The sequence below is a fragment of the Nerophis lumbriciformis genome, linkage group LG29, assembly GCF_033978685.3.
Source record: "Nerophis lumbriciformis linkage group LG29, RoL_Nlum_v2.1, whole genome shotgun sequence".
Lineage (NCBI taxonomy): Eukaryota > Metazoa > Chordata > Actinopteri > Syngnathiformes > Syngnathidae > Nerophis > Nerophis lumbriciformis.
The window spans coordinates 13987845-14015671 of NC_084576.2; the positions used below are offsets into that span (position 1 = coordinate 13987845).

General features: G+C 39.5%; 1 protein-coding gene across 2 annotated transcripts in view; it reads right to left on the bottom strand.

Annotated features, from left to right (window-relative positions):
* Window positions 1-27827, bottom strand: part of LOC133572218 (high affinity choline transporter 1-like) — a 52062-nt gene that overhangs the window by 11852 nt on the left and 12383 nt on the right. The window contains exons 2-7 of one of the 2 annotated variants that reach the window (XM_061925028.2): window positions 26099-26300; window positions 15310-15423; window positions 10305-10460; window positions 4928-5076; window positions 4658-4804; window positions 3936-4089 (exon numbers count right to left, since the gene is read on the bottom strand). In XM_061925028.2, coding sequence (XP_061781012.2) covers window positions 3936-4089; window positions 4658-4804; window positions 4928-5076; window positions 10305-10460; window positions 15310-15423; window positions 26099-26282 — 904 coding nt within the window. In that variant the 5' untranslated portion in view covers window positions 26283-26300. Of the gene's footprint in view, window positions 1-3935; window positions 4090-4657; window positions 4805-4927; window positions 5077-10304; window positions 10461-15309; window positions 15424-17082; window positions 17152-26098; window positions 26301-27827 lie in introns of those variants that run through there. The other variant, XM_061925029.2, reaches the window with a different exon arrangement.

A 27827-nucleotide genomic window follows, 5' to 3' on the forward strand; every position in this document is an offset into this window, starting at 1 on the left:
AGCTAAAAAAATGTAATGCCTATGACTGACCCCAATCAATAAAGTACTATCTATCTATCTATCTATCTATATGGTTATTCTATATAGCCAAAAGCTTACAATTGTCTGTATACAGACAATTGTAAGCTTTTGACAATGATGATGTTGAATAGTTGAAAAGTTTACATTAACTTTGACTATCTAGTGAATTAGAATTGGCTCTCAAGACTGATTTACCTAAGAATGTATGTTTATTTTTCTGTGGTAACATCGAGTGTTCTGAATTCGTGCACGTCCGTAGACAATAGCTAATTAAAAGGTTCCGCCTATCAATCATCAAACTGTACCGTCAATCAAAATTATTAAAGGAGAACTGCACTTAAGCATTCTAAAATAACATCCAATTTAGAATTAGTTGATTAACATAATATACCCAGTAGTCTTTTTATTTTATCTCTTTTAAACATGCTGGGTTTTTTTCTTCTAAATTTGACATGTAATAATATCTGTTGAATAATAATAATAAGAAAACACAATCTGTAAGCTTCTTAATATTTACACGTTATAAATTGAGAGGCAATGTATTTAAAAGTATAACACATTTAAAAAGGTACTAGTTGGAGGAGTTGTGTTGTTTGGACAAACAACTGGTCAGCATTAACATACAAACTGTAGATGCTAACATGTCCTCACCATCGTATACAGTATATCAACATATAAACTATAAGAGCTGCGGAATAAAACTACTTATATTCTTTGTTACATCGGAGTCTTGTGGAAGTGTTGCTAAGTCATTAAAGAACAGGCATAGACTGATTTAACTCATGAAGGAGAAATATTTAAACAAGTTTATAGCGGTAAAAAAAGAGATCGTATGTTGATAATCGTATCGTAAGGTTAAATATTGTGATACTAGAACACCGAAACCCTTACTCTTGCTAAATCTGCCAAATAACTGTTGTTTGGAATTAGCTGTATCGAAATTATTATTATTATAATTAGAGAAAAGCATATGTTCATACAAACCCTGTTTCCATATGAGTTGGGAAATTGTGTTAGATGTAAATATGAACGTAATACAATGATTTGCAAATAATTTTCAAACCATATTCAGTTGAATATGCTACAAAGACAACATATTTGATGTTCAAACTGATAATGATTATTTGTTTAACTTTAGAATTTGATGCCAGCAACACGTGACAAAGAAGTTGGGAAAGGTGGCAATAAATACTGATAAAGTTGAGGAATGCTCATCAAACACTTATTTGGAACATCCCACAGGTGTGCAGGCTAATTGGGAACAGGTGGGTGCCATGATTGGGTATAAAAACAGCTTCCCAAAAAATGCTCAGTCTTTCACAAGAAAGAATGGGGCGAGGTACACCCCTTTGTCCACAACTGCATGAGCAAATAGTCAAACAGTTTAAGAACAGCGTTTCTCAAACTGCAATTGCAAGACATTTAGGGATTTCAACATCTACGGTCCATAATATTATCAAAAGGTTCAGAGAATCTGGAGAAATCACTCCACGTAAGCGGCATGGCCGGAAACCAACATTGAATGACCGTGACCTTCGATCCGTCAGATGGCACTGTATCAAAAACCGACATCAATCTCTAAAGGATATCACCACATGGGCTCAGGAACACTTGAGAAAACCACTGTCACTAAATACAGTTCGTCGCTACATCTGTAAGTGCAAGTTAAAGCGCTACTATGCAAAGCGAAAGCCATTTATCAACAACATCCAGAAACGCCGCCGGCTTCTCTGGGCCCAAGATCATCTAAGATGGACTCATGCAAAGTGGAAAAGTGTTCTGTGGTCTGACGAGTCCACATTTCAAATTGTTTTTGGAAATATTCGACATCGTGTCATCCGGACCAAAGGGGAAGCGAACCATCCAGACTGTTATCGACGCAAAGTTCAAAAGCCAGCATCTGTGATGGTATGGGAGTGCATTAATGCCCAAGGCATGGGTAACTTACACATCTGTGAAGGCACCATTAATGCTGAAAGGTACATACAGGTTTTGGAACAACATATGCTGCCATCTAAGCGCCGTCTTTTTCATGGACGCCCCTGCTTATTTCAGCAAGACAATGCCAAGCCACATTCAGCACATTTTACAACAGCGTGGCTTCGTAAAAAAAAGAGTGCGGGTACTTTCCTGGCCCGCCTGCAGTCCAGACCTGTCTCCTATCGAAAATGTGTGGCGCATTATGAAGTGTAAAATACTACAGCGGAGACCCCGGACTGTTGAACGACTGAAGCTCTACATAAAACACGAATGGGAAAGAATTCCACTTTCAAAGCTTCAACAATTAGTTTCCTCAATTCCCTATCGTTTATTCAGTGTTGTTAAAAGAAAAAGTGATGTAACACAGTGGTGAACATGCCCTTTCCCAACTACTTTGGCACGTGTTGCAGCCATGAAATCCTAAGTGAATTATTATTTGCAAAAAAAAACAAGTTTATGAGTTTGAACATCAAATATCTTGTCTTTGTAGTGCATTCAATTGAATATGGGTTGAAAAGGATTTGCAAATCATTGTATTCCGTTTGTATTTACATCTAACACAATTTCCCAACTCATATGGAAACAGGGTTTGTATAAAATTAGGGCTGCCAAATTATTTTTTTAAATATTTTTTTAAAATCAGATTACTCACACTTGAATTTGGATTAATCATAATTAATGACAGGTTTTTACACGCTTGCACAATTTAAATAAAAATGTTTTTAAAAGATCCAAATACTTGTACATAAATGCAATTAAATTGTCAGAATGTCATACAGGAACATTTTGTATGTTTTCTATTCATATTTTATATATTTTTTTAACTTGTATGCATGTCATTTATCTGCTCAAAATTACTCAACAGTTTTATCTAAAGCCCCGTCTGGGTTTACTTTGGAGTGAAATGTGCCAGCGAGCACACCAGTCGGGAGTCTCCTCACTCATCTTTGCACTGACCTCATCACTGACTGTATAACAATCCACACTGAATTTCAGGTAACCAGACAAGGAAGTAAAAAAAATGAAGCATGTTCGGCCAAAATAAATTGCGTGCTTAATTTGCATATATACATGATTATTGCACTGATTTTTTGTGATTAATCACTTGAGTTAACTCGTTATTTTTGACAGCCCCAATAAAAAATATGTCACTGATATGTGTATGTTTAAAGTGTTTCTACCAGTTCTTCATCACATTTAAGTTATTCCCAGAAACAGATGGGTACCATTCACATTTGAACCAATGCGGTACCGGTACTCAACGGTACCAATTTTTGGTACTTTTGTGTTTTATAATAACATTGAATTTTTTATACAACATTCAAAATTGAGCTGATTCTGATAACTGTGCTGTCCAGATGCCATATATTGTTTTCTTATTACATTTGAGTCTAATTTGCAATGCAGTTGCACTTCCAAGACATTAGATGGCAGTACTATATAGGCTATCTATACCATGTTGTCTAACTATGAAGTAGCTTTTTCAATTAAGCTGAATGTGTTATGTTGTGCCCTACAAGGTGTTTATACTGTTTGTATTGTACTTATTACACACCAGTTGTTTGATTGTAACATTCATCTTGGTTGAAGTTTTAATTACCAAATTTGGAGGTGTTGAAATCGCCATGTCTGGATTTGCCATGTCTATGGCAAATCCAATGTAAATTAGCGTTTGAGCGTTTACTACCAAGCATACTTGCTTTTAATGTTGGAAATTGTAACATTACTTACGGGGAGTTTGCTTTAATCCGCTCTGAGTGCTGTTTGAGTGATTGTTTACGTAAGTCGGTGCAACAAAGGTATCAAGATATAGCATCGTTTGATTGGAACGCATCCCTACTCCCAGACATGGGTTAAGTTTGTTTGGTGCCTTGCAAATTAAAGTGACCATGCATCGCCTATGCATGGCCGAATGTTGTAAGGTGTGTATGTACCTGCTGAAGCAGCCACTGCGCCAATGATCACTGAGGGGATTCCCATAATGAAAGTGAAGATAGCAGCAGCAAAGCAGGTAATCTGAGCCTTGGACGAGGAGGCCGCAGCAAGGATCCTCTGGTGTAGAGATTGGTATGCCAGTCCTCCTAAGGTCTACAACACACATAAGAACGCTCACGTTAGTTCACTGAGTACCGGTACATGCATTTATCCGCTGAGATGCAGCTATTAATATGGCTAAAGACTATAGATGGCCTATGCAGGGCTCTGGTTTCATGCATGCTGAGGTGCTGGTAAGGCTGAGCAGGGTACATACTGGAGCAGAGCAGAGAATTATGCAAATATGTATGTGAATATGCAAATTTCTGTCTAAAATGCAAATTATTATTGCAAGCTTTGTGGATGCTTGCTGTTTTACCTTGCTACGTGCCACTCAACTATGTGCATAAGCTCGGCTTTTTTCTACTCTTTGAAGTTGAAAGTGTCAAACTGTAAATGTGTCATGTACTGCATGTTTAAAAATAAAGTAAACCATAGTACCATATGTCCTACTCACAGATACAACACAAGTTATAAAAACGTGACGCATACAACATAAGTGACGGAAGTGAAAACATAAATAAAATGTGCCTGATGGCCGTCATCTGCTGTGTTTTTATGAAACGTGTTGTTTTTTCAAACAAATAACGACAAAGTCATTTGAAGAAGCAAAATGTCTGACCAACAACAGGAAATTATCCGTCCATTTCCCAGCGTCCTGGAGCTGCACCGTCCCGACCCATGAGCGCACACTTGATTGGTTGAAATGCGCTGCCTGTAAGGCGCCACTAACCGCCGGGCTGATAATAATAAAGGGAATACACAGCCACTAAAACAGACAAAAAAAACAGTTGTTGGTAATAGCAACAAGCAGCAAATCAAAAAATGATTTTCAAAAACAAAATGGTGCCTAGAGATTCTCGCTCATTTGATCACACGTTTGATAGCTCACCAGACTGACAAATATGAAGGCCAGTTGGATGATATCGGTGTATGCCACTGCATAGAGGCCGCCTAGAAAAGTGTAGACGATGGAGACGGCCGCTGAGATGACGATGGAGATCACAAATGGTAGCTCTAGGATGATGCTCATCGTCCCGCCTGTAAATCACATGAAAGGACATTTTGGTTTGTTTGGTGGAAGTTTATTCCAAACATGCATACAATTACAGTATGATAGATCACATAATTACAGTTTCTCATTACAGCATGTCCGAAAAGAAGTAGGAAGAAGCAGAGCGTATTTAATCCTATCCCTTTAAGTATCATAGCAATTACTAACACGTGTTACTACTCATTCTGTAACACAACAATGAATAAATGTATTAGTGAATAAATGAATAGAAAAAATGAGTAAGTAAACACGTATTAAAATAGATAAATTACAGTAAATAAAGTTATATTGAATAAATACTTAAGTAGTTTATGGTTTACATTATGAGATAAATAGGATTATCTATTTTTTTAATAAGATTCAATATATTTATCAGAATTCTTCTTCTTTGTACTTCATAAACACTTTGAGTTTGAACAGTTTCTTAAAGTGGATCATATTAGTACATTGTTTGATTTATTTTCTTAATCCATTCCACATACTGATATACTAAAGGTCTTAAGTGTAGAACGTGCCATACTGAAAAACAAAGTTGCCCCTTTAATGGCATTGTTTTAGTAAGCCAATGATAGGCCAGCATTTGTCTTCCTCCAAAGAGGAATTCATTACACTCATGTGTAAAATATACATCAACAATATAATCATTATATTAAGGCCTGGACTAATTTGGGCCTGATTTACTAAATGTTTGCATGTACTAAAACATGTGCAAACCTGATAGCACACGCAAAGCTGATCTCCTAAATGTGTGAAAAGTGGAGTGTTTCTGTTAAGTGAGCAGAATAAGCCGTGCAATCCATTTTGCGTCTCTGTCTCTTCATTAATATGCAATATATATACTGATCATCAAAACGCCCACAATACTGGGAGGAGAAGATGCATATATATGTATTTAGCACACGCAATATGATTTATCAACACTCATCACCGTTTTGCGAGCACTATTTAGCGTTTTATTTAGCACGCGTGGGAAGGATGTGCAAACTAACAGTTCCACACACGGCTGCAGGATCAGTGCTCACGCTGCACAGACAAGCGAGAATCCTCTGTCCTGCATGTGTGTGTCAACATTTTGGACAGTACGAATAAAAAATATTAGTCATACCATCTATTAAGCCACATTATTTTTGGGGCGGTATAGCTCGGTTGGTAGAGTGGCCGTGCCAGAAACTTGAGGGTTGTAGGTTCGATCCTCGCTTCCGCCATCCTAGTCACTGCCGTTGTGTCCTTGGGCAAGACACTTTACCCACCTGCTCCCAGTGCCACCCACACGGATTTAAATATAACTTAAATATTGGGATTCACCATGTAAAAGCGCTATATAAATATAATTCTCTATTATTTTATAGCTGCTAGAGGACTTAAGGGGCTGATAAAAACTCAATTAAATTAATGCGTTTTGGTGTCCTTTTGTATTTTTTAATGAAGTTAGTTTTATTTTTTTACATGTAACATACATTATCAATTAAATTGATGCGTTTTGGTGTCCTTTAGTATTTTTTAATGACGTTAGCTTTTCTTACATACAATATACATTATCAATTAAATTGATGCGTTTTGGTGTCCTTTAGTATTTTTTAATGACGTTAGCTTTTCTTACATATAATATACATTTTCAATTAAATTGATACGTTTTGGTGTCCTTAAGTATTTTTTTAATTACTTTTTTTTTTTTTTACATATAATATATATTATACAAATATTTTTATATATTAAAAAAAATTCTTGAGGTATGCCTTTTTGCGTATTGAGCAGAGTAAGTGCGACCTCCCTCCCAATGCTTCTAAAATGCCCATAAAAAGTGGTAGATGTCTCCTGCTTTTTTGAAAACAACAGGTAGGAGCATGATAAAAAGGGTTGTGCAGTAAATGAGTGTCTCTGAGGTGTTGCCCCGTATAGTACATATTTATAGATTGCACACGCTGGTTACCGCGTGGTATTTGTTGTGGACTGGGGCCATGACAGGTTTGCCAGCCATAAATTGGGGGTCCGTGACTTTATTTTAGTAACCAATTTATGACGTATCCTTAAAAAATTGCTACGGATATGAACCACAAAGTCAATAAATAGAGACTTACTAAATAGCCACTTGTCATTCTGCCGATTTTCGTGATAAAATACGTGATCGCTATTGCCGATGAATGCCTTTTAATGCTGATTGCAAACACTGATCCCCTCTAGCTGACACTGTATTTATTTTTAGTCCCCCCGCTGACAGGCAGCTAGCAGTTGATTTTGTATCTCCATTAGGGATGGGTATCGTTCACATTTGAACCGATACAATACCAATTCCCGGACCCAAGGAATCTATGCCAGTACTCAACGGTACCAATTTTTGGTACTTTTGTGTGTGTTAAAAACTATTACGGTACTATAATTGTTTTTGATAATTAAATCTCATTTTTTGTGCAACATTTATAAATGAGCTGATTATGATAACTGCTGTCCACTTGTTATATCTTGTTTTATTACAGATTCCTTTCACGTGTAACATTAAGTTTCAATTACAGTTGCAAATCCAAGACGTTAGATGGCTGTAGTGTATAGTTTATGGTGTGTTGGCTAGTCAGTTCAGCCTTTGCTAAATCTAGTCTTTTGTTGCAGCCTAAAAAGTGTAAGTACTGTAAGTATTGTACTTTTTACACACCAGCTGTTTGACTGAACATGCCTCTTATGTGTAGTTTTCAATAACAAATTTGATGGTGTTGAAATCGCCATATAAAAATGTCAATAGCAAAGCCAATGTATATTAGCATAAAGGTAGCGCATTTTTGGAAAAGTGGAGCCTTACTGTACTTACGTTGTAGCGTTTTTTGAGGTAATTTCTTTGTTGGCATTGAAAATCGCAACATTACCTAGAGGTAGTTTGGCTGAGTCCACTCTCAGGGCTGCTGAAGTGATCATCAAGTGCCGAAATGCAGTAATATAGCATCGTTGGATTTTACATGAATCGGTGCCTGGTAGTAGGACCGTCAGGATTCGGTCGGTGCAAAAAGGTACCAGATTTGGTACCCATTCTTAATCTCCATAAAAAAAAAGTACCAGATTTGGTTGATCTCCACACAAAAAAAGGACTAGATTTGGTACCCATCCGTAATCTCCATGAACAGTCTGGAATCGCTCCCCTTGGTCAATAATCATCACATCCTTTGCCGCAAATAAACTGTATTTCTTAGTATGTTAAGTATCATTATCACTGGAGGACGAGACTAAAGAAATTACACACCAAAAGCAAACAAGGAGTACTAGTAGGCATGTAATTGCAAAAGGCCAGCTTGAAACAACGCCAAAAAATAAGTGCTTAATGAAGTTTAAGAAGTGTAGATGGAATCGTTTTGCAGCAAAAAGTAAGGAGCTATTGACAGGAAATTAATAAGACTAGAGAGAACGTTTGGGCTCGGTTGTTGTTGTGTGTTGCTGTCGTGGCTCGGAGTACACGACGCATAAGGGTTGGGCGGATTGACCCAAAAAATCTGTGGTATCGATATCGAGGGTTATATCAGTATATTATTGATACTAGCATGGTTATATATATACTTTTATTTTTTTAAATCCATTTGTTGTTTTGGTTAATGCTTACAAAACCTGAGAATAAGTCACTGGACACGGGAGGACTTTGAGGGCAAATAATTAGGGTTAGGGTTGAATAAAAATGTTCCCTTGTAAGGGCTATTATTGTGAAAATAAAATAAAAAGTGCAAAACATTTAGGGGTGCACAATAAATATCAGACGGATAATTACAATTTGCAATTTGGTACGGAATTAATATCTCTATGGATTTTCTCATTCATCCAGGTCATTGTATTCTCAGGGCATTCAATGGATCACAACTGGACTGTTTGTTTTCTCTAAGAAGACGTTTCACCTCTCATCCAAGTAGACTTCATCAGTTCACAGTTATACACTTAGATTGGTCAGATCTAGTCTGAGGTCAGATCTACATCTCGATCCGACCAATCTAAGTCTAAGACTAGATCTGACCAATGAACTGATGAAGCCTACTTGGATGAGAAGTGAAACGTCTTCCAAGACCAACCAAACAGTCCAGTTGTGATTGATTAAAAGCCCTGACAAAAGGATTTAACACCATATGGATAAATCTGATAATAATTGCTCCAATAAACAATCTAAAAAGGCGATATTAAATCTACTCTGCTGTAGGTGGATTAGGGTGAGCAAATTAAGCGCACCTCTGACGGCCAGTCATAAACTTCATTGTAAACAAACATGGTGAGCATTGTGCAGGACTGCTTCAATGTTTTTAGAAGAATACTGGACCAAATGTTCTACAAACCTTCCGTGAGGAGTGGGAAAAAAAATCGGTCTTCAACACATCAAACATTATTAGCCACCTGAAACGCAAGCATGGCTGTAACGTGTTTTGAAATCGTATGAATACGCCTGCCGCTAAAACTTCCCCAAATCCAAGCACAAAGAAAAGTGTGCACAAACTACAGTTAAATCTAAATTAAAAAAAATATTTACATATAAATATGGTATCGGTCTTGAGCAGCAAGAAGTTATCTGTATTGGCTTAAGAAATAAAACATCATACATTCCCTGAAATATTGCATTTCTTCAAAGTTTTCTGGTTAAAAACAACTATCAAAATGAGAAAAACAACGAAAATAAGTTAAGTTTTTTCCACATGCAAGTATGACAGTAAAAATGTCAAAACTTGGACTATGGTGTGGTTTGTTCTCCCGAGGTGCAAGTGAATTGGACTGGTCACGGCATGAAGGTAAATACATAATTTAATAATAACACTCAAACGAACAAAAGGCGCGCTCAAGGCGGATGTACAAACTTGACTAATGAAAACAAAAGACTTGCACGGGGGCAAAAAACTATGAACAATTAAACAAAACACTAACTGTGGCATGAATCGAAACAAAACTTACTTGGCATGGACATGAAGTGCGCAGCGGAGGACAGAGTGTGACAGGGGGCATAAATACGGGGATGTCGTCAGGCCGAACAACAGAAAATGAATTAACTTAAATACTATGGACATGATTAGTGAAAGCAGGTGCGTGACTCAAAACGTGAAACAGGTGCGTGACGTGACAGGTGAAAACCAATGGTTGCTATGGTGACCAGACAAGGGAGTGAAAAGACAGAAACTAAACAAAACATGACTTAAAACAAAACATGATAATACAGACATGACAAAAAAGGACATTTAAAAAAAGGCGTTAAATAACAATTACTGACCTAGAGCAGCGAGGGTGCAGGCAACCCACAAAATATCACTGATCAAAGCAGGAACTAAGATTGCTGTCGTGAACATTTGGCCATAGCGGTGCTGGAACGGGTCCAACATGGTCACGTAGCATTTTGACCTCATTGGTTTGGCCAGAAATAATCCTCCTTGAGAAAGAGAAAAGAGACCAGGGCAATAAAACAAGTGTTAAGACAAAAGCACTTCAAGAGGCAGTTTGTATACCGATGTTGATCAATGTGTAACAACGGTTCAGGTTACATGGGAGTCAATAGTTGTACATTCATCCATCTGTGGTGCTCTTCTACACAGGATGACCCAAAAAACAAAACCCTAAAATCTATTATTCGAAATGTTTAATTTTCAGGGTGTACAAGTCGACTTTGGGGATGAAATATTAAAACAATAGTCTTCCCCAACATGTCTTAGTCAACCTCGAAAAATAAATTTTGCCTGAAGGCCTCATTCTCCGACACATCATAGTGCAAGTCCATTATTGTAGTTTCTGTGTCGTCCTGCTCCATCGAAAAGCAGAATTTTTAACTGGGTTTAAAAGTTTAGAGACTAAGGGAGACTAAGGGACTGTGCAAAGTCTGGATTCCAAACTTCCAGTAATCGACCATTTTGCACGACCTATGCATGTTTTCCTCCAACGCCCCATAGCCCATACAGAGCATATATTTTGGAGAGAACATGACTTTTATGCAAAGCTACCAAAATAATTACAATTTGGGGAATGATCGTAAACAGACTGAAGTTTAAGGTCGTAAAAGTTTTTAGAAATTTGCTGGCAAATTTAATAACATCTTCATTGGTTAATTGTTTTTTTTCGGATGATGCTGTACTGTATTTTATTGTAAAAAGCATTTCAACACAAAGGAACAAAATATTTATCAACATGTTTTAACTATTTATGAATAAGGTGTGTGCCTGTCGTAGACTAGAGCAGAGGTCTACAAACCTTTATCCTTGTGAAGTGTCAGGCTTGTCCCTGACAGTTTGACTGTGTTTTAGTTTTTCCTCTGCGTTTGTCTTAGTTTCCTGTCAGCGCTTTTATTTTGTCTTCATTTCCTGATTGTCTCCCTGAGTGCTCCTTCCCCTCAGCTGTGGCTGATTGGCACCTGGCCACACCTGGTGTCAATCAGCCAGCTGCTATTTAAACCTGCCTTCCCCTCCAGTCAGGGCTGAATTATTGTCATTGACGATATCACTACTACCTGTCATAATACTTGTCGTTGTAGCTCTGTCTACTTTTGTTCACTCTGCTCATGTCTTAGTTCCTTCGTGTCACAGTAAGTGTTTTGGTTTCTTGTCGACAGTTAGCCTTTGTGCTATTTTAGTTCATAGCCAAGTTTGTTCTCCGCCTTGTGCGCGCCTTTTGTTTGTACCCTTTTTTTTTTTTTTTTTTTACTATAATGTTAAATTTAATCATGTTTTCCCGCACAATGCCTTCCGCCTTCTCTGCATCTTGGGGTTCGTCACCTACAACTCCTGACAGTGAAGGATACTTTTACAAAAAGAAAATGGCCGCAAGCTACAGTTAAGATTTATTTTCTATTTTTTTTCAGCCCAAACAAACTGAATAGACTTGTTTTGAATGGATGGACTTTATAGTCATTGCACTTAAAAAGTACAACGAAATTAAATTTTCAATACAAACAGTTACAGGGTAGACAGAACAGCTACATGGATCGCGTCGTAAAGAAGGTAGGAAAATGGTAAAACATGGGGGGAAGAGGAGAAGAAAAAAAGCAAGTCCCAAACTAGGGGGGGGTTTAGTTTGAGACCAGGAAAAAACCTCAAGCAAAGCACATATACTGTACATACTACAACTCGAGAGTGAAGTTAAGACAAGACAAAACAACGAAGCAAGCAAGAGCGAAAAGGGATATGGGAAGGGAAAGTGTTCGCCTTTGATGAGTACCAGAGAAAAACTTGAAATTTATGTTGCGATCCACAACTGTTTTGGGTGAAAACATTATTTTTTTTTACATGTCCCATTAGCGCTGATAAATAGATAAGTAATAGTCTTATATAACTTGATCCCTACCCAATGTTGCGATGTGTCTGTTTGAACAGGTTGAATTTGAGATTAACTTTTTTGTCCATTCGATCACAATGATTTAAGTCTTAATATTAATTTAATAATAAAACCGAAGGAGAAAGTTCAACAAACATGATAACGAGTATCTGAAGCATAAAAAAAATACATACAACCGGCAATAAAGCCTCCTTTTACGGGAAGCCCCAGTACACACTCTCATGTTAAGCGTGGGGAATGTACATCATCCATTATTGGCATAGCAACATATTGTACACGTCACATGCGCCTTGGCCAAGAACATATTTTTCTTGACGATATATTGACCTACAAATTATTGCTGAAAAACGATATTGCCATAATTTTTTTGAGACCAGATTAACCACTGATGTAATAACGCATAATAATAATGGAATTATACGCTGTCAAATGCAATTAACTTGTATTCCTTGTATATTATACCATTGTAATTGAAATGTAAACTTTTAAATACCATGTTAAATAAAACAAACAAATAATACATCCATCCATCCATCCATTTTCTACCGCTTATTCCCTTCGGGGTCGCGGGGGGCGCTGGAGCCTATCTCAGCTACAATCGGGCGGAAGGCAGGGTACACCCTGGACAAGTCGCCACCTCATCGCAGGGCCAACACAGATAGACAGACAACATTCCCACTCACATTCACACACTAGGGCCAATTTAGTGTTGCCAATCAACCTATCCCCAGGTGCATGTCTTTGGAGGTGGGAGGAAGCCGGAGTACCCGGAGGGAACCCACGCAGTCACGGGGTTCCCTCCCTGTACTCCGGCTTCCTCCCACCTCCAATAATACAAATAAAACAAATTTTTCTGTAAGCAAAATTTTGCACTTGAATAAAAAAATCACAACAGAAAAAAATAAAATAGGTTCTGTCTCTGTTAAGGAGCCAAAACAATAAACAAAATGTCTAAATAAAGTAATGTTGACCAATATAATCATAGTTATTATTATCATGGTATTGTTTATTATGCTCAAAAAGTACTTATACACACACTAAAATATTTTAACCTTTTTTTTTAATTACTAAAATAAATAAATAAACACAATATACTTTCTTGGTAGAGGAAACATTAAATATTGCTCTGGCTTAATAATAACCATACTATTTTTATTTGTGTGTTTAAATATGTTTATCTTTTATTGTAAATTGTAAAAGGTGATCACTTTTTTTCCCTTCCGGTTTATGTAGATAATTTCCTGTTGAACAGTTTTTGTGCGTCTAGAAAACGCTGGAAAACTTAGCGATTTAATTTTCATTAGTTGTCGGTTAATTGACTTATCGAATATCGGCCCGGGCCTAACTTCACATGCATTTTGTTTTACATCAATGACGTTGAAGTAAAGCCAGCACAATATTTACATTCTGAAAACGGCAGTTATACATAACTCCATAGATTGCTTCCTTGAGTTTATTTCTGTGGTTGAGTGATGTGACATTCACAAACGAACACCTTTTTGAACGGCTATAAGTGAACTGATTCCCAATTACTATCTTAAACTGTTGTGTGAATTGGTACTATTTTGACCTAGAAGAACTGTTTAAAATATTCGGCCAGCGTGTTTGCTGCCTGCTCTGCTGCAGACAGGAAGGCCCTGCAGAGGGTGACCAGGACTGCGGAGGGGATTATCGGCCACCCTCTGCCCACCCTAGAGGACATTGCTCGATCTCACTGCTTTGGTAGAGCAAAGAAAATCCTGGCGGACATTGCCCACCCTGATCAACACTTGTTCAACCAGCTGCCATCAGGGAAGATATTTCAGTCACACAAGAGCAGCACAAAGAGAGTTAAAATAGTTTTTACGCGTGGGCTGTTAGAATATTGAATTGGTCCCAATAGCTTACATTGTTTTTCACAGTTGCACTGCTGTTTGTGCTAGTTTTTATGTATTTATTTTAACACATAATTTATAGTTTTTTTCTATTGTATTTTAACAGAACCTAAGAGTCGGCACTTGTATTTTGTCATGCTCTCATGTTTGATGACAATAAAGTGTTCTATTCTATTCTATATCTACAACCCTCTGACGAGCTACTAAGAAAGCTACTTACCCAGGTTGGTGACCCCTGGGCTAGATTGTACAAGTCCAAAAGTAGCAGGTTTGCTTGGAAAAATATGAAATAACTGAAGCCTGATAAGAACAGACATAATGTGTCTACAGTTTGCACTGCAGTGTAAGACACTGCCTATGAAATGAGGGAGTAGGGGCTGATCGAGTTTATCTTGGAAGAGATAAGCTGCTGCTGCCATCAGTTTTTCACAATGTGGTTTTCACCATCAGAAGACATCTCATCACCCAAACCGATGAATCCCCAGTAGGTATTAACACGATACATGACCCAAAATCTGAGACTCGTGATCAACCACACGGCAACGGATGATCATGAGGGACTACGCACCAGCACTGGACTCACAGGTCAAATATAAGAAAGTCTACTTGTCTGGCAAACAGCTTATGACAAATCTGCTGGAATTGGTGGGAGCTTTTAGGGCATGTCCAAAAAGTGAGACATTGTTAAAAAACACCCACAGGTAGAATGTGACAACTACAACAGAAAGTTAATGTGTGGGAAGATACCACCTTTTCAGGCTTCAGCTCATATCAACCAAGCAGACTTCCAAAAGCCATGGAGCAATACCACATGTAATATCTTAGCAAGAACCTTGATATCCGCTTTAAAGGATAGATACAAACATCGGGAGTACCACCAGCACGACAAGGGCAATGGGACATACGTATGAATGAATGACCAGACTTTGCTTCTGGCGCACAAATGACCAGTGACTTGATTCAGTGGCTTGAGACATTCCACGCAGGACTTTGGATCACTAATCTACTTCCAGTAAACAGTAAACAAAAAAGGTTATTTTGTATATTTACAAACAAAAAATGATTGTTGTTTTGGATACTTACCTAAAACAAAATTCAAAAGATATGCCAGAGGCCCAAAAGCCCAGACAAGACCTTGAGAGGGAGTATAAACAGCCTCTGAAGTCCCCATAATATAACCTCCACCAACCCACGTTGCTGAAAGAAAACACAAATAAGAACAGTCAGGATTCAGGAGTATTATGACAAAAACAAAGAATAAACAAATAATTATAGACCTAGCTATAGCTACTCTTACAGACAATAACATTCCAAGCAAAATATTTTTGGTATTAAAAATTGTTGTCTGCTGTAGAGTACCTCAATTTACGAGTAGTCCTTATTTACGATTATTTTGTGATACAAGCATTCTTTCTGTTTTTTGTTATGTTTTCAGTTGCAAGCATAAATTTGAAATACAAGCCACTGGTTGAAGAAGTGATTGTCAGCTAAGATCTCCAGATTGACACAATCCTGCCCTTCAACCACCGGAACTGATAAACCATTAAAAATATGACCATAGCAGGTCTGCGCCACACAGAAGTAGGATCCAGACTCCGCCCCAAAACAACGTCCTAACGGCGGACATTTATCCATAAAAATAAGGAGACGCTGCCGATGTTGTGCACAATGTGTTTTAGTTCGTCCTGTTTCCTGATTATCAATTGGATGAAGGAGCACTAGCCTTACTCATTGGGTGTAATGCACAGCATACAATAAATGATGTTGCGGACCAAATAAAATGACATGTCAGGCTACATTAGAATATGTGGCGTGCCACTTTAAAACTATGAGACGGGCCCACTCAAAGGGGCTGTTTGCAACTTGCTCACGGTTTCAGTTTTAAAAGCAAAATATATAACAAGAACCCCATTGGCTAGTTTATGTTAACAGTATTGGTTTAACAGCACATACAGTACAGGCCAAAAGTTTGGACACACCTTCTCCTCATTCAATGCGTTTTCTTTATTTTCATGACTATTTACATTGTAGATTGTCACTGAAGGCATCAAAACTATGAATGAACACATGTGGAGTTATGTACTTAACAAAAAAAGGTGAAATAACTGAAAACAATTTGTATATTCTAGTTTTTCTTCAAAATAGCCACCCTTTGTTCTGATTACTGCTTTGCACACTCTTGGCATTCTCTCGATCTCGATGTGCTTCAAGAGGTAATCACCTGAAATGGTTTTCACTTCACAGGTGTGCCCTATCAGGGTTGATTAATGGAATTTCTTGCTTTATCAATGGGGTTGGGACCATCAGTTGTGTTGTGAATGAGAAGGTGTGTCCAAGCTTTTGGCCTGTACTGTATATGTGTTAAAAGCGTCTACCAGTATATTTTTCACAATTACTAAGTTTGTGTAACAAATATTTTTTACTGGCCGGAATAAAATGATTGGTGTTTATTGGTATGTGTCTCGTCAACACATATGCGCAGAGAGGGCGTGTACACATACAAAAGCAATCCAAGAGAAGCAACAACCATCATGTTGTTGTTATTATAGAATATACATTCAATGATAGCGTATGCTAACTATCCAAATCGCTATTATTAGCTAAAACACACAAAAGCCACGATTAAATGTGTCAATACGTGGACTGTGAGGGTTTTGTTTTCCCGAGATGCAAGTAAAGCTGGATCGGACATGGCTTGGAGGAGAGTACATATTTATTTTACACTAACAAAGGAACAAAAAGCGCGCTCAAAGCGGAAGTACAAACTTGACTAATGAAACAAAAACTTGCACGTGGGCAAAAATATATTTACATGAACAAAAGTCGCTAACTGTGGCATGAATAGAAAAAACTTACTTGACATGGCATGAAGCATCAACTGTGATAGCATGGGTAACAGGAGTAATCATGGCATGAAGTGCGCAAAGGTAAACAGAGTATGGATGGATAGATAATGTCACCAGCACGAACAACAGAAACAGACAGGCTTAAATAGCAGTGACATGATCAGTGAAAACAGGAGTGTGACTCAAAACGTGAAACAGGTGCGTGACATGACAGGTGAAAACTAATGGGTTGCTATGGTGACAAAACAAACAAAAGTGCACAAAGAGTCCAAAAACAAAACCGAACATGACTAAAACAAAACATGATCACACAGACATGACAGAGCCCCTCCCTTAAGGACAGATACCAGATGTCCATAAAATAAAAACAAAACAATGATCAATAGTCATGGGAGGGCGGGAAGGGGACATGGCGGTGGGTCGCCAGACCACGTGTCTCCATATCCACCGGGGCAGAGTTAGGTGGCGGCGACGCGTAGAATACCGCTGCACCTTACGAGGTGGGCGACCCGGGAATGGCCACATCCATGGCCGACGAGGAGGTCGGCGTACCTGGCGTGGCGGACGCCCATGGAATGGCCACATCCGTGGCCGACGAGGAGGTGGATGCGTCGTCATCGTGGCAGGCGGCGAAGCTTGGCGTGGCGCGTCAGGCGGCGACGCTTGGCGTGGAGGGTCTTGGTCTTGGCATGGATCTTGGTCTTGGTCTTGGTCTTGGCATGGATCTTGGTCTTGGTCTTGGCATGGATCTTGGTCTTGGTCTTGGCATGGATCTTGGTCTTGGTCTTGGCATGGGTCTTGGTCTTGGTCTTGGCATGGGTCTGGGTCTTGGTCTTGGCATGGATCTTGGTCTTGGCTTGGATCCTGGCGGCGTGGAGCAGCTACGGGCAACACTTGGCGGCGTGGAGCAGCTACGGGCGGCACTTGGCGGCGTGGAGCAGCTACGGGCGGCACTTGGCGGCGTGGAGCTGCGACTGGCGGCACTTGGCGGCGTGGAGCTGCGACTGGCGGCACTTGGCGTCGTGGAGCTGCGACTGGCGGAAATTGGCGTCGTGGAGCTGCGACTGGCAGCATTTGACGTCGTGGAGCTGCAACTGGCGGCACTTGGCATCGTGGAGCTGCGACTGGCGGTACTTGGCGTCGTGGAGCTGCTACTGGAGGAACTTGGCGTCGTGGAGCTGCTACTGGAGGAACTTGGCGTCGTGGAGCTGCTACTGGAGGAACTTGGCGTGGTGGAGCTTGGCGTGGTGCGGCTAGGCATGTTGCTAGCCTTGGAGCAGGGCGTGGAGCTAGCCGTGGTGTAGGTGCTAGCCTTGGCGCTGGTGCTAGCCTTGGAGCAGGGCGTGGAGCTAGCCGTGGTGTAGGTGCTAGCCGTGGTGTAGGTGCTAGCCTTGGCGCTGGTGCTAGCCTTGGCGCTGGTGCTAGCCGTGGTGCAGGTGCTAGCCGTGGTGCAGGTCGTGGTGCTAGCCTTGGAGTAGCGACAGGTGCTAGCCTTGGAGCAGCTAGCCGTGGTGCAGGTGGAGGTGGCCTAGCTGGGGGTTGCGGCTTGGCAGGCCGAAAGACCGGTGGTGGTGGCCGAACCGGAGGTTGCGGCTTAGCAGGCCGAAAGACTGGTGGTGGTGGCCGGACCGGAGGTTGTGGCTTGGCATGATGATGCTGAGCCACCCCACCTGAAGAGTTCCCAGCCCTAGCCCCCCCCTCAAGGAGCGGATACCAGACGCGCTCCTCATCGGTCTGGAACCGTTTTTGGGGGTGGGTGGAGGGAGGTCAGGAGGAGGGCAGAATCCTCCTCATTAAATTGTCCAAAATGTCTTTCTGTTTTACCCACCTGGGTTTTATTGGGTGAAAAAAAAGAAAAATGTTGTGATGTGGGCGTGGCTTGAGTCCTGGGGGGCGGGGCATGAAATTGGGATGACGTGGATTGACTAGACCTGATTTCTAAAAACATATCTTGATAAAGTTTTGTTATGGACATGGAGTCTTTGGTTGGGAGCGGTTGAAAAAAATGATTTGAGGAAAAAAAAATCTTGCTCTGTGATGTCATCCTCCAGTGATGGCGTGACGTCATCCTGGAGCAGCGGGGCTGGCTGCAGCCTGCTTTCACCCGGAGGGGGAGGAGCTTGCGGGAGTGACGTGTCCTGACCGCTCACGGAAGTCTTCCCAAACGTCCTCCGTCTTGGGCGACGCTTCCGCGGCTGGGGCGACGTGCCAACGTCGTGGGGCCACACGGAGTTCAATGGCACCAATTCTCCATTTGGCCCCCACATCCGGTCTCTGCGCTCAACGGAGGAGTAGCGCAGCGTTTCCTCCTCCATCGCGCGCAGGACCTCCCACGCTCCCTCGTCCAACTTTCTCGCGGAAAAACTATTTTGCTGGATCGGACATGGCTTGGAGGTGAGTACATATTTATTTTACACTAACAAAAGAACAAAAAGCGTGCTCAAGGCGAAAGTACAAACTTGACTAATGAAACAAAAACTTGCACGTGGGCAAAAAACTATGGACATGAACAAAAGTCGCTAACTGTGGCATGAATAGAAAAAACTTACTTGACATGGCATGAAGCATCAACTGTGATAGCATGGGTAACAGGAGTAATCATGGCATGAAGTGCACAGAGGTAAACAGAGTGAGTATGGATGGATAGATAATGTCACCAGCACGAACAACAGAAAGGCTTAAATAGCAGTGACATGATCAGTGAAAACAGGTGTGTGACTCAAAACGTGAAACAGGTGCGTGACATGACAGGTGAAAACTAATGGGTTGCTATGGTGACAAAACAAACAAAAGTGCACAAAGAGTCCAAAAACAAAACCGAACATGACTAAAACAAAACATGATTACAAAGACATGACAAAATATGATGGCGGACCACATAAAATAATGTGGCAGGGCAAATTAAAATGTAGTGGTGGGACATGTTAAATGAAGTAGCAGGCCACATTAATTGATGTGGCAGGCCATATTTGGCCCCCGCGCCTTGAGTTTGACACCTGTAGCTTAGTAGACAAAAGAATAATGCAAAGCCTTACTGCAGTTAAGCAGGCAGAGGATTTGCAACTAATTAAGTCGTTTTGACTTAAAGGGGTTGTTTGCCTTGACTTTACAATGTGTTTTGAGCATTATATACTGCCCTCTTACGCCTTCAAGCAGGTAACGATGTAAACTCTGCCCGTATGTCACGCACATTAGCTCTGTGTGTTGTTAGCTAATGGTAGCGATTTAGCAAAGTATAGTTACGAGCGTTAGCTGTCATTGATTGTATAGCTTCAGCCTATCGTAACAACATCATGACTGCAAATTGTTAAGCGGTAAAAAATGGATGGATGGATGGGCTTCTCTGGGTCTGCGTTTGTGTTATGTGCACACACTCCCTGCATGTGAGTGACAAGTGAACACAAGACAGATTCCTCAGCCCAACGAGCAATTGGTATTCAATATAATTATATATTGTGAAAAATAGACACTTTTCTGTTAAACCGGGGGGTTTAATGTTTTTGACGTCTGGGCACAACTTTTCCATTACAGAGGGCCCCAGGTCCCACTCAAATATAAGCACTGAATTAGTAATCTTACTCGGGCTGCACGATTGAGAAAAAACCTAATTGCGATTTTTCTCTCCAAAATTGCAATTGCTAATTGATTTGCGATTTTTATATTTTATACATAAAAATGCATAAAACTGCAAAAATAAAAATTTAAGGAATACATGTTATTTTTAGACTGTCAATCAATATATTGTAATCTCAAGGTGCTACACAATAAAACAATATGCAGTAATTTAAAATATTATTCACGGCTTTTGTCTACATCATGCCTTTTCACTTAAGAAATAATTGATAAAAACTATACAGTGTTTATAATGTAATGAAATCATAATATATATCATTAATGCAAGTATTAATTTAAAAGGATATAAACTTGTATTTTTCATTACTGTAGAATTGTATACCATTGTACTGTAATTGGAAGGTTATCCTAAATAAATAAACGAAAAATAAAATGGAATAATTTTTGTAAGCAAACATTTTACATAAAAAATATTGAACATCCTATAAATTTTGAACATTTAAAAGTGCATTTTTTTTCCTAGTTGGAAGAATGAGGTCGGACGTTGTCTTTTTGTTTTTTGATATCATGTGATCATGGCATTTTTGTTCATGTTCGTGTTGATGGGCTCATATTGCCCATCCGATTTGAAGCTGAAATATTCCCACAATGGGACAGTTGGCTTTATAATCTTATGTTTTCCCTCCTAATTTGTGTTACTTTGGGTCACTTCTCACTGGCGAGTCGCAGGCTCTCTATTCTGTGAGTGTGTTGGCGGCGGTGTCCCGCTCGAGTCTCCACCGAGACAAAGATTGTGAATGGGTGAAGAGGGGTCACTCTTTTCAGTTAATTCAACAGTTATATAAGCTGCACAAAGTAAGACGTCTTTCATCCTGTTTAAAGTGAGAGACGAACAAACGCGAGGCTCAACAATTCTGATTGGCGAACATGGCTGTCACTGAAATGCCGGTGACGGCGGAGGAAAAAAAAAACCTTACTTACAGCACTAAATAAAACCTCAATGTCGATTTGATTTCAATTAATCTTGCAGCCCTAAATCTTACTCTTAATTTTAATCGTATTCAATAATTATATCTAACTTATTTACAGTTTACAACATTGTCAAATGATATAAAAAATATGTGTCACCCACAAATATTATTATTTATTTAAACACATAAATCTTAGGGTTAGGTAAGGCTGATTAGAAAAATAAGTATTAACGAAATATGATTGGCCCTGGGTTCGATTCCCGGGCTTAGGGTCTTTCTGAGTGTGACTGTGTGGGTTCTCCGGCTTCTTCCCACCTCCAAAGACATGCACCTGGGGATAGGCCAACACTAAATTGGCCCTTGTGTGTGAATGTGAGTGTGAATGTTGTCTATCTGTGTTGGCTCTGCGATGAGGTGGCGACTTGTCCAGGTGTACAATGCCTTCCGCCCAGGTGCAGCTGGGATCGGGAAAATATATCAACTAAATAATAATGAATAAGTTTTTTAACTAAACTGTCAAAATTAATCGCAAATGAAAACACAGCTTCACCACTTTTGGCATAATTTTTGCGCTTCAGAAACCTCTTTATAACTTTAGCTCCAGACTTCTACTGTGTTTGACATTGTCATTACTGCCACAAGTGGTGATAAAGTGTATTACAACTGAGCACCGCTGCGGCCCATACAGACCACAGCTGGGAAACAGATACTTTTTTGCGGCCCTCTAGGGGTCGCTCGTGGCCCAACAATGGTTAAGAAACACTGTGTTCAACCACTAATGGGAACGTAAGCCAGCCAGTGGTGTTCTTGTTATATTTCATGATTTAAAAAATGTACAGTAACTTTAAATATGTATTTCAGGTCTATCTGTTCCAGTACTTTTGCTCGGCTAAAATGTTTGTATTAGGTTACAAATATGGGTGTAGCAATTCATCGATATAACAATTTATATTCCTTAGATTCAACTACTTTGATGTGTGCAAGGCAAGTTGGCCTTCCGGAAGATAGCTCGAACCATCCATCCATCCATTTTCTACCGCTTATTCCCTTTGGGGTCGCGGGGGGCGCTGGAGCCTATCTCAGCTACAATCGGGCGGAAGGCGGGGTACACCCTGGACAAGTCGCCACCTCATCGCAGGGCCAACACAGATAGACAGACAACATTCACACACTAGGGCCAATTTAGTGTTGCCAATCAACTTATCCCCAGGTGCATGTCTTTGGAACTGGGAGGAAGCCGGAGTACCCGGAGGGAACCCACGCAGTCACGGGGAGAACATGCAAACTCCACACAGAAAGATCCCGAGCCCGGGATTGAACCCAAGACTACTCAGGACCTTCGTATACAACATTGTTTTAAAAGGCAATATATGGATTTATTGATACTAGAAAAAAGAAAACATTGGATTTAAGAACGGCAGACTTTATATGACGTTGAGCACTTTTAATGATGAGGACATTAACCATTACTCAAGTCTGGCCCGTCCATGGCGTCATCGACATCAGTCATCAAAACAATAATGCCGAATACCTATGGTGGCCAAGAAAGGTCACAACAGATGCAAACGCCACAAGACTATATTATAAGGCGGAAAGCCACAAGACTATATTATAAGGCGGAAAGCCACAAGACTATATTATAAGGCGGAAAGCCACAACACAACAACTTTCAGCTCTAGCATGATAGCAAAAGCCACAACAAATAAAAACACCACAACACAATAATATAAAGCTCCAACAAAACTTTAAGTCACCAAGGATGCGACGAACACAACGGAAGTGACAGCGGAGCAAGCTTCGCCGGGGGACGAGGTGTGGCTGAGGCAGAGGGTTAAAATCAATCAATCAATCAAAGTTTATTTATATAACCCTTAATCACAGGTGCCTCAAAGGGCTGCACAAATCACAATGACATAACTGGTGTGAAACGGTGTAATGAACATAGTACAGCGGTTCACAAATACCACCTCAGGAAAAACGTGGCTCTCCAAGTACTACCGTAATGACCAACATTAAAATACAATAGCGTAGTAGACATAGGTATTAATTAAAAACAAGGCAGTGGTTTTAACGAACAAGTATCATTGATAATTTAGGCTACTGCAACATTACATACGATGCACAAACGTCATCAACAATAATATTCCATTTACATTACATATTTACAAACTTCTTTAGCTTACCACGAGATGGAGCCTGTGTACCACTATTGGTACACGTATCACAGTTTGAGAATCACTGACATAGTATATTAGTGTTAAGTAAAAAATGTTTTTTGACAGAAAAAGTAGTCACACTTCACTTACTTTTCCAACTTTCTTTATTACACCCTTTTCAACTTTCCGCCTCAGCTATTGTGGTCCGTTGCGGAAACGTGTCCGGTGTCACTTTCATTGCGTCTTTATATTGTTTTGTTTTGGCTTATAGTTGTTTTGTTATGGCTTTATGATGTTGAGGTGTGGCGTTTGTATTTGTTGTGGTTTTGCAATCGCGCTATAGCTGAAGATTGTTGTGTTTTGGCGTTTGCATTTGTGGCGAGTGGCGACTGTTCTCGGCTCCCGTAGCTGTTTATTAATTAAGAGTAGTAGCAGGTCAAACCACTTCTAATTTAACCTGAAAACATTTGGTTGCACTCAATTTCTCAGGACATTAAGATTGTACTATATTTATGTTAAAAACAACAGAAAAAGTAGCAGGTAAACTAACTGTTAACATATCGGCTACTGTACTTTTGTTGAAAATTTCTTGAATATTGAAAATGAGAGCAGAAAAGGTTTCCTCTTTTTATTTCAACCTAAAGTGTTGCACTTTATTCAAATAAGATGTACATGCATTGGCCATTAATTGTTCTTTACTTGCATGTTTATATCCTTATTTCATGTATACATAATTCCCTTACAGGAAATAACAGGAAACTTACAGCCAATGTTCCCTCTAATTTTTCATGTGTGTGCGCAAACGCTAAAACTCCCTGAGCATTCAGTGGAGCCCATGTGAGCAACATCAGATGTGCACACTGTGGCTACACCAGCAGCACACCTGTCCCAAACCTGACTAAATAACAAGTTAAATCTCCATCCATCCATCCATTTGTTACCGCTTGTCCCTTTCGGGGTCGCGGGGGGTGCTGGAGCCTATCTCAGCTGCATTCGGGCGGAAGGCGGGGTACCACCTGGACAAGTCGCCACCTCATCGCAGGGCCAACACAGATAGACAGATAACATTCTCTTATTATTATAATCAAATGACAGCAGTCATTTCCATGAGGTTATTTTCTAATATAAGTGTTTAGGCCCACTTACAATGACAATAACAAAAAATATTGTTTTTCATGAACTGTGTACTTGTATTGTTTGTCTGGGTGGAGGTCCTGCTTTGGAAATAATTTGTACCTCTTTCAGACATTGTATTTAGGTCCCATTAAAACATTCACATGTTGCACAATGAGATGTAAGCAGGGGATCATGTGTACATTCCTGCAACTTCCTGTTTGTCAAAAATATATTTTTATTAGTATTTATTTAATATACTAACAGCATTTCATGATTAATATTTATAAATTAATATTCCTAATAAATGACACTAGAATAAGCACACATTTGATTGGTAAATCATATTGTAACGACCTGGAATTACACTGTATGTGTGGTGTTGGAGTTGTCCGACTTTTTGTGTGGCTGTAAACGCATCACTGGCTAAGTGCCATATGTGCATGTGTTGGCGCAAGTCAGAAAGAGCGAACGGCTGCTGTTGATATAACAAAGTTGCTTTTGGTCTGGTTTGTACTGCAGAAAATGACCAGTTTTGCTAGATATAATTATTTTTACTAATGTTTTGGTGATGTGTTTATGGCCGACAATAAAGAGTTTTGCTCAGTAAAGTGATCGATGGAATTCATGTCCGCAAAGCGTCTCGACAGACGTTACAATATTTGAACAATGATGACGAAAACTGTTTTCTCTGTCGTGTCCGTGTCGTGTCGAAAATTGTTATGCGCTTATTTTTTTATTTGATTTTGTGCGTGGCAAAGATTTGCCGTGCGCAAAGGACGCTTGAGCAGTGCGCAATTGCACAGGTGTGCACCTTAGAGGGAACATTGCTTACAGCTATTTATTTCAGCGTCACTGGTTGATTTTTTTTGCTAAAAATGTACTGAATCGATTTCAACTCACTGAATCGTCCCTAAATCGTATCGGCAACCTCAAGTTATGATTCGAATCGAATCGTTGTTAAAACAAATCATTACACCCCTAGTTACAAAAGATGCTATATTTCAAATCGTCCATCAAATCCAGATGTAAATATTTGAAAATAAAACAGAAACATAGATTTTTTTTTATCTAGGTTTGGACCTTTTGATGGTAATTAACCTGCAGCGGGTCACACTGACCCTTGAACAGGTTTAGGTGGAGACAAGGCACAAACACAACAGGACGGTTAAAGAATCACTGAATGACAAACATGGGAAGGAAAACAGTCTACCTGTCATGGTAAAAACTCCTATTAGGACGTTGATGTTGCGGCCTCCAACAATGGAGACTTCGCTCTTTTTGCCAATGCATTTCTTCTCCACTTTCTTAGACTTGCGCGATGCCAAGATGCCAGTGAGCAGGACAACAACATAAAAGGCAGCCACAGCCACGAGTCCAGCGACATTCACTGCCATGCTTGCCGAGCAAGAATACTGCCAACATACAAGAAACACAGCAATGAGAAAAAGGTTTACAAGGTGCAGATAAAGAAGGTTAAACATTGATTAGTACCTTGCTGAGAAAAGTTATCAAACTTTCTACTCGTTAGCTGCAACAGTATTATTATTACTATCCGTTCTAAGTACAGTTTTCAATGACATGTAGTAATGACTGAAGGCAATAAAGGGCAGCCCATGTTTGTTAAACAATTAGTTATTAATTTTCTGAGACAATGTATCGCGATCCGTCACAAGGGCAATAAAGTGTTACGCTCACAGTTTCTCATATTTATCTGTTCTGGCCTTGTCGTTTTCTTGGACACATAATGCAGTTGCAAAACTAGTAGGCTGATGGACAACTTTGGCAACGGTTACAGTACAGTTGTAATAGTACAGTAGTATTTGGGCCGTCCTTTCATGTTCTATAGCAGTGGTTCTTAACCTTGTTGGAGGTACCGAACCCCACCAGTTTCATATGCGCATTCACCGAACCCTTCTTCAGTGAAAAATAAAATGTTTTTTTTTTCCAATTCAAGATGAAGTTATGTTTTTTTTACTGGTGCACAAAATGAATCGTGCATGAACATCACCTTGTTCAAAGAACAAAACCAACACACTGCATAAACTCACAACAAATTACACACCCGCAAATCCGATGGAAAATTAGAGGGAACATTGTTGGGGGGTATCCATAATACGCCGATAGGGAGAAGTTTTTATTTACACGATGAGTCGGGTTTGTCTTGACCTCCGCGGCAGAGGCTCCGCCGAACCTCTAAGGCCGACTCACCAAACCCCTAGGGTTCGATTGAACCCAGGTTCTATAGGGACAAAACTATAACATGCGGCCTTGAAGTAAACAATAATTAAAGAAGTTGCTATATGGACTTACACAGTCACCTAATAGATTTAAATGCAGGTAATATTAGTATTACCAAACTGGCCTAAAGGTCTAAGCATTTCTAATGATCTATTTATCTAGTACAATATTTGTGGCGTGAAAACTCCACAAACACACAAAAAGTTTTACTCATGCCCAACGCTTCACAAGTAAAAAAATATAAATTTTCTGCAAGTAAAAAAACAATTTGCAAGTATAAAAACAGGTTTCTATAATATAAAAAAATATTCGCAAGTAATAAAAATAATTCTGCAAGTAAAAAAAAAACGATTTGCAAGTATAAAAACAATTTGCTTGAATAAAAAAACAAAAACATTTGTAAGTTAAAAAAAATAATTCCTGCAAATAAAAAATTATTTGCAAGTATACAAAGTATAAAAACAATGTTCTGCAAATATAAAAACGACATACAGGAATAAAAACAATCAAAAAAAAAATTTGCAAGTAAAACAAAAACAATTCTGCAAGTAAAAATTTTTTGCAAATACAAAAACTATTTTCTGCAAGCAAAAAAATATTTGCAAGTATAAAAAATAATTTCTGCAAGTAAAGGCAAATTTTTGCAAGTATAAAAACAATTTTCTGCAAGTTAGGATGGCAGAGCTAGTTATTTGCGCATG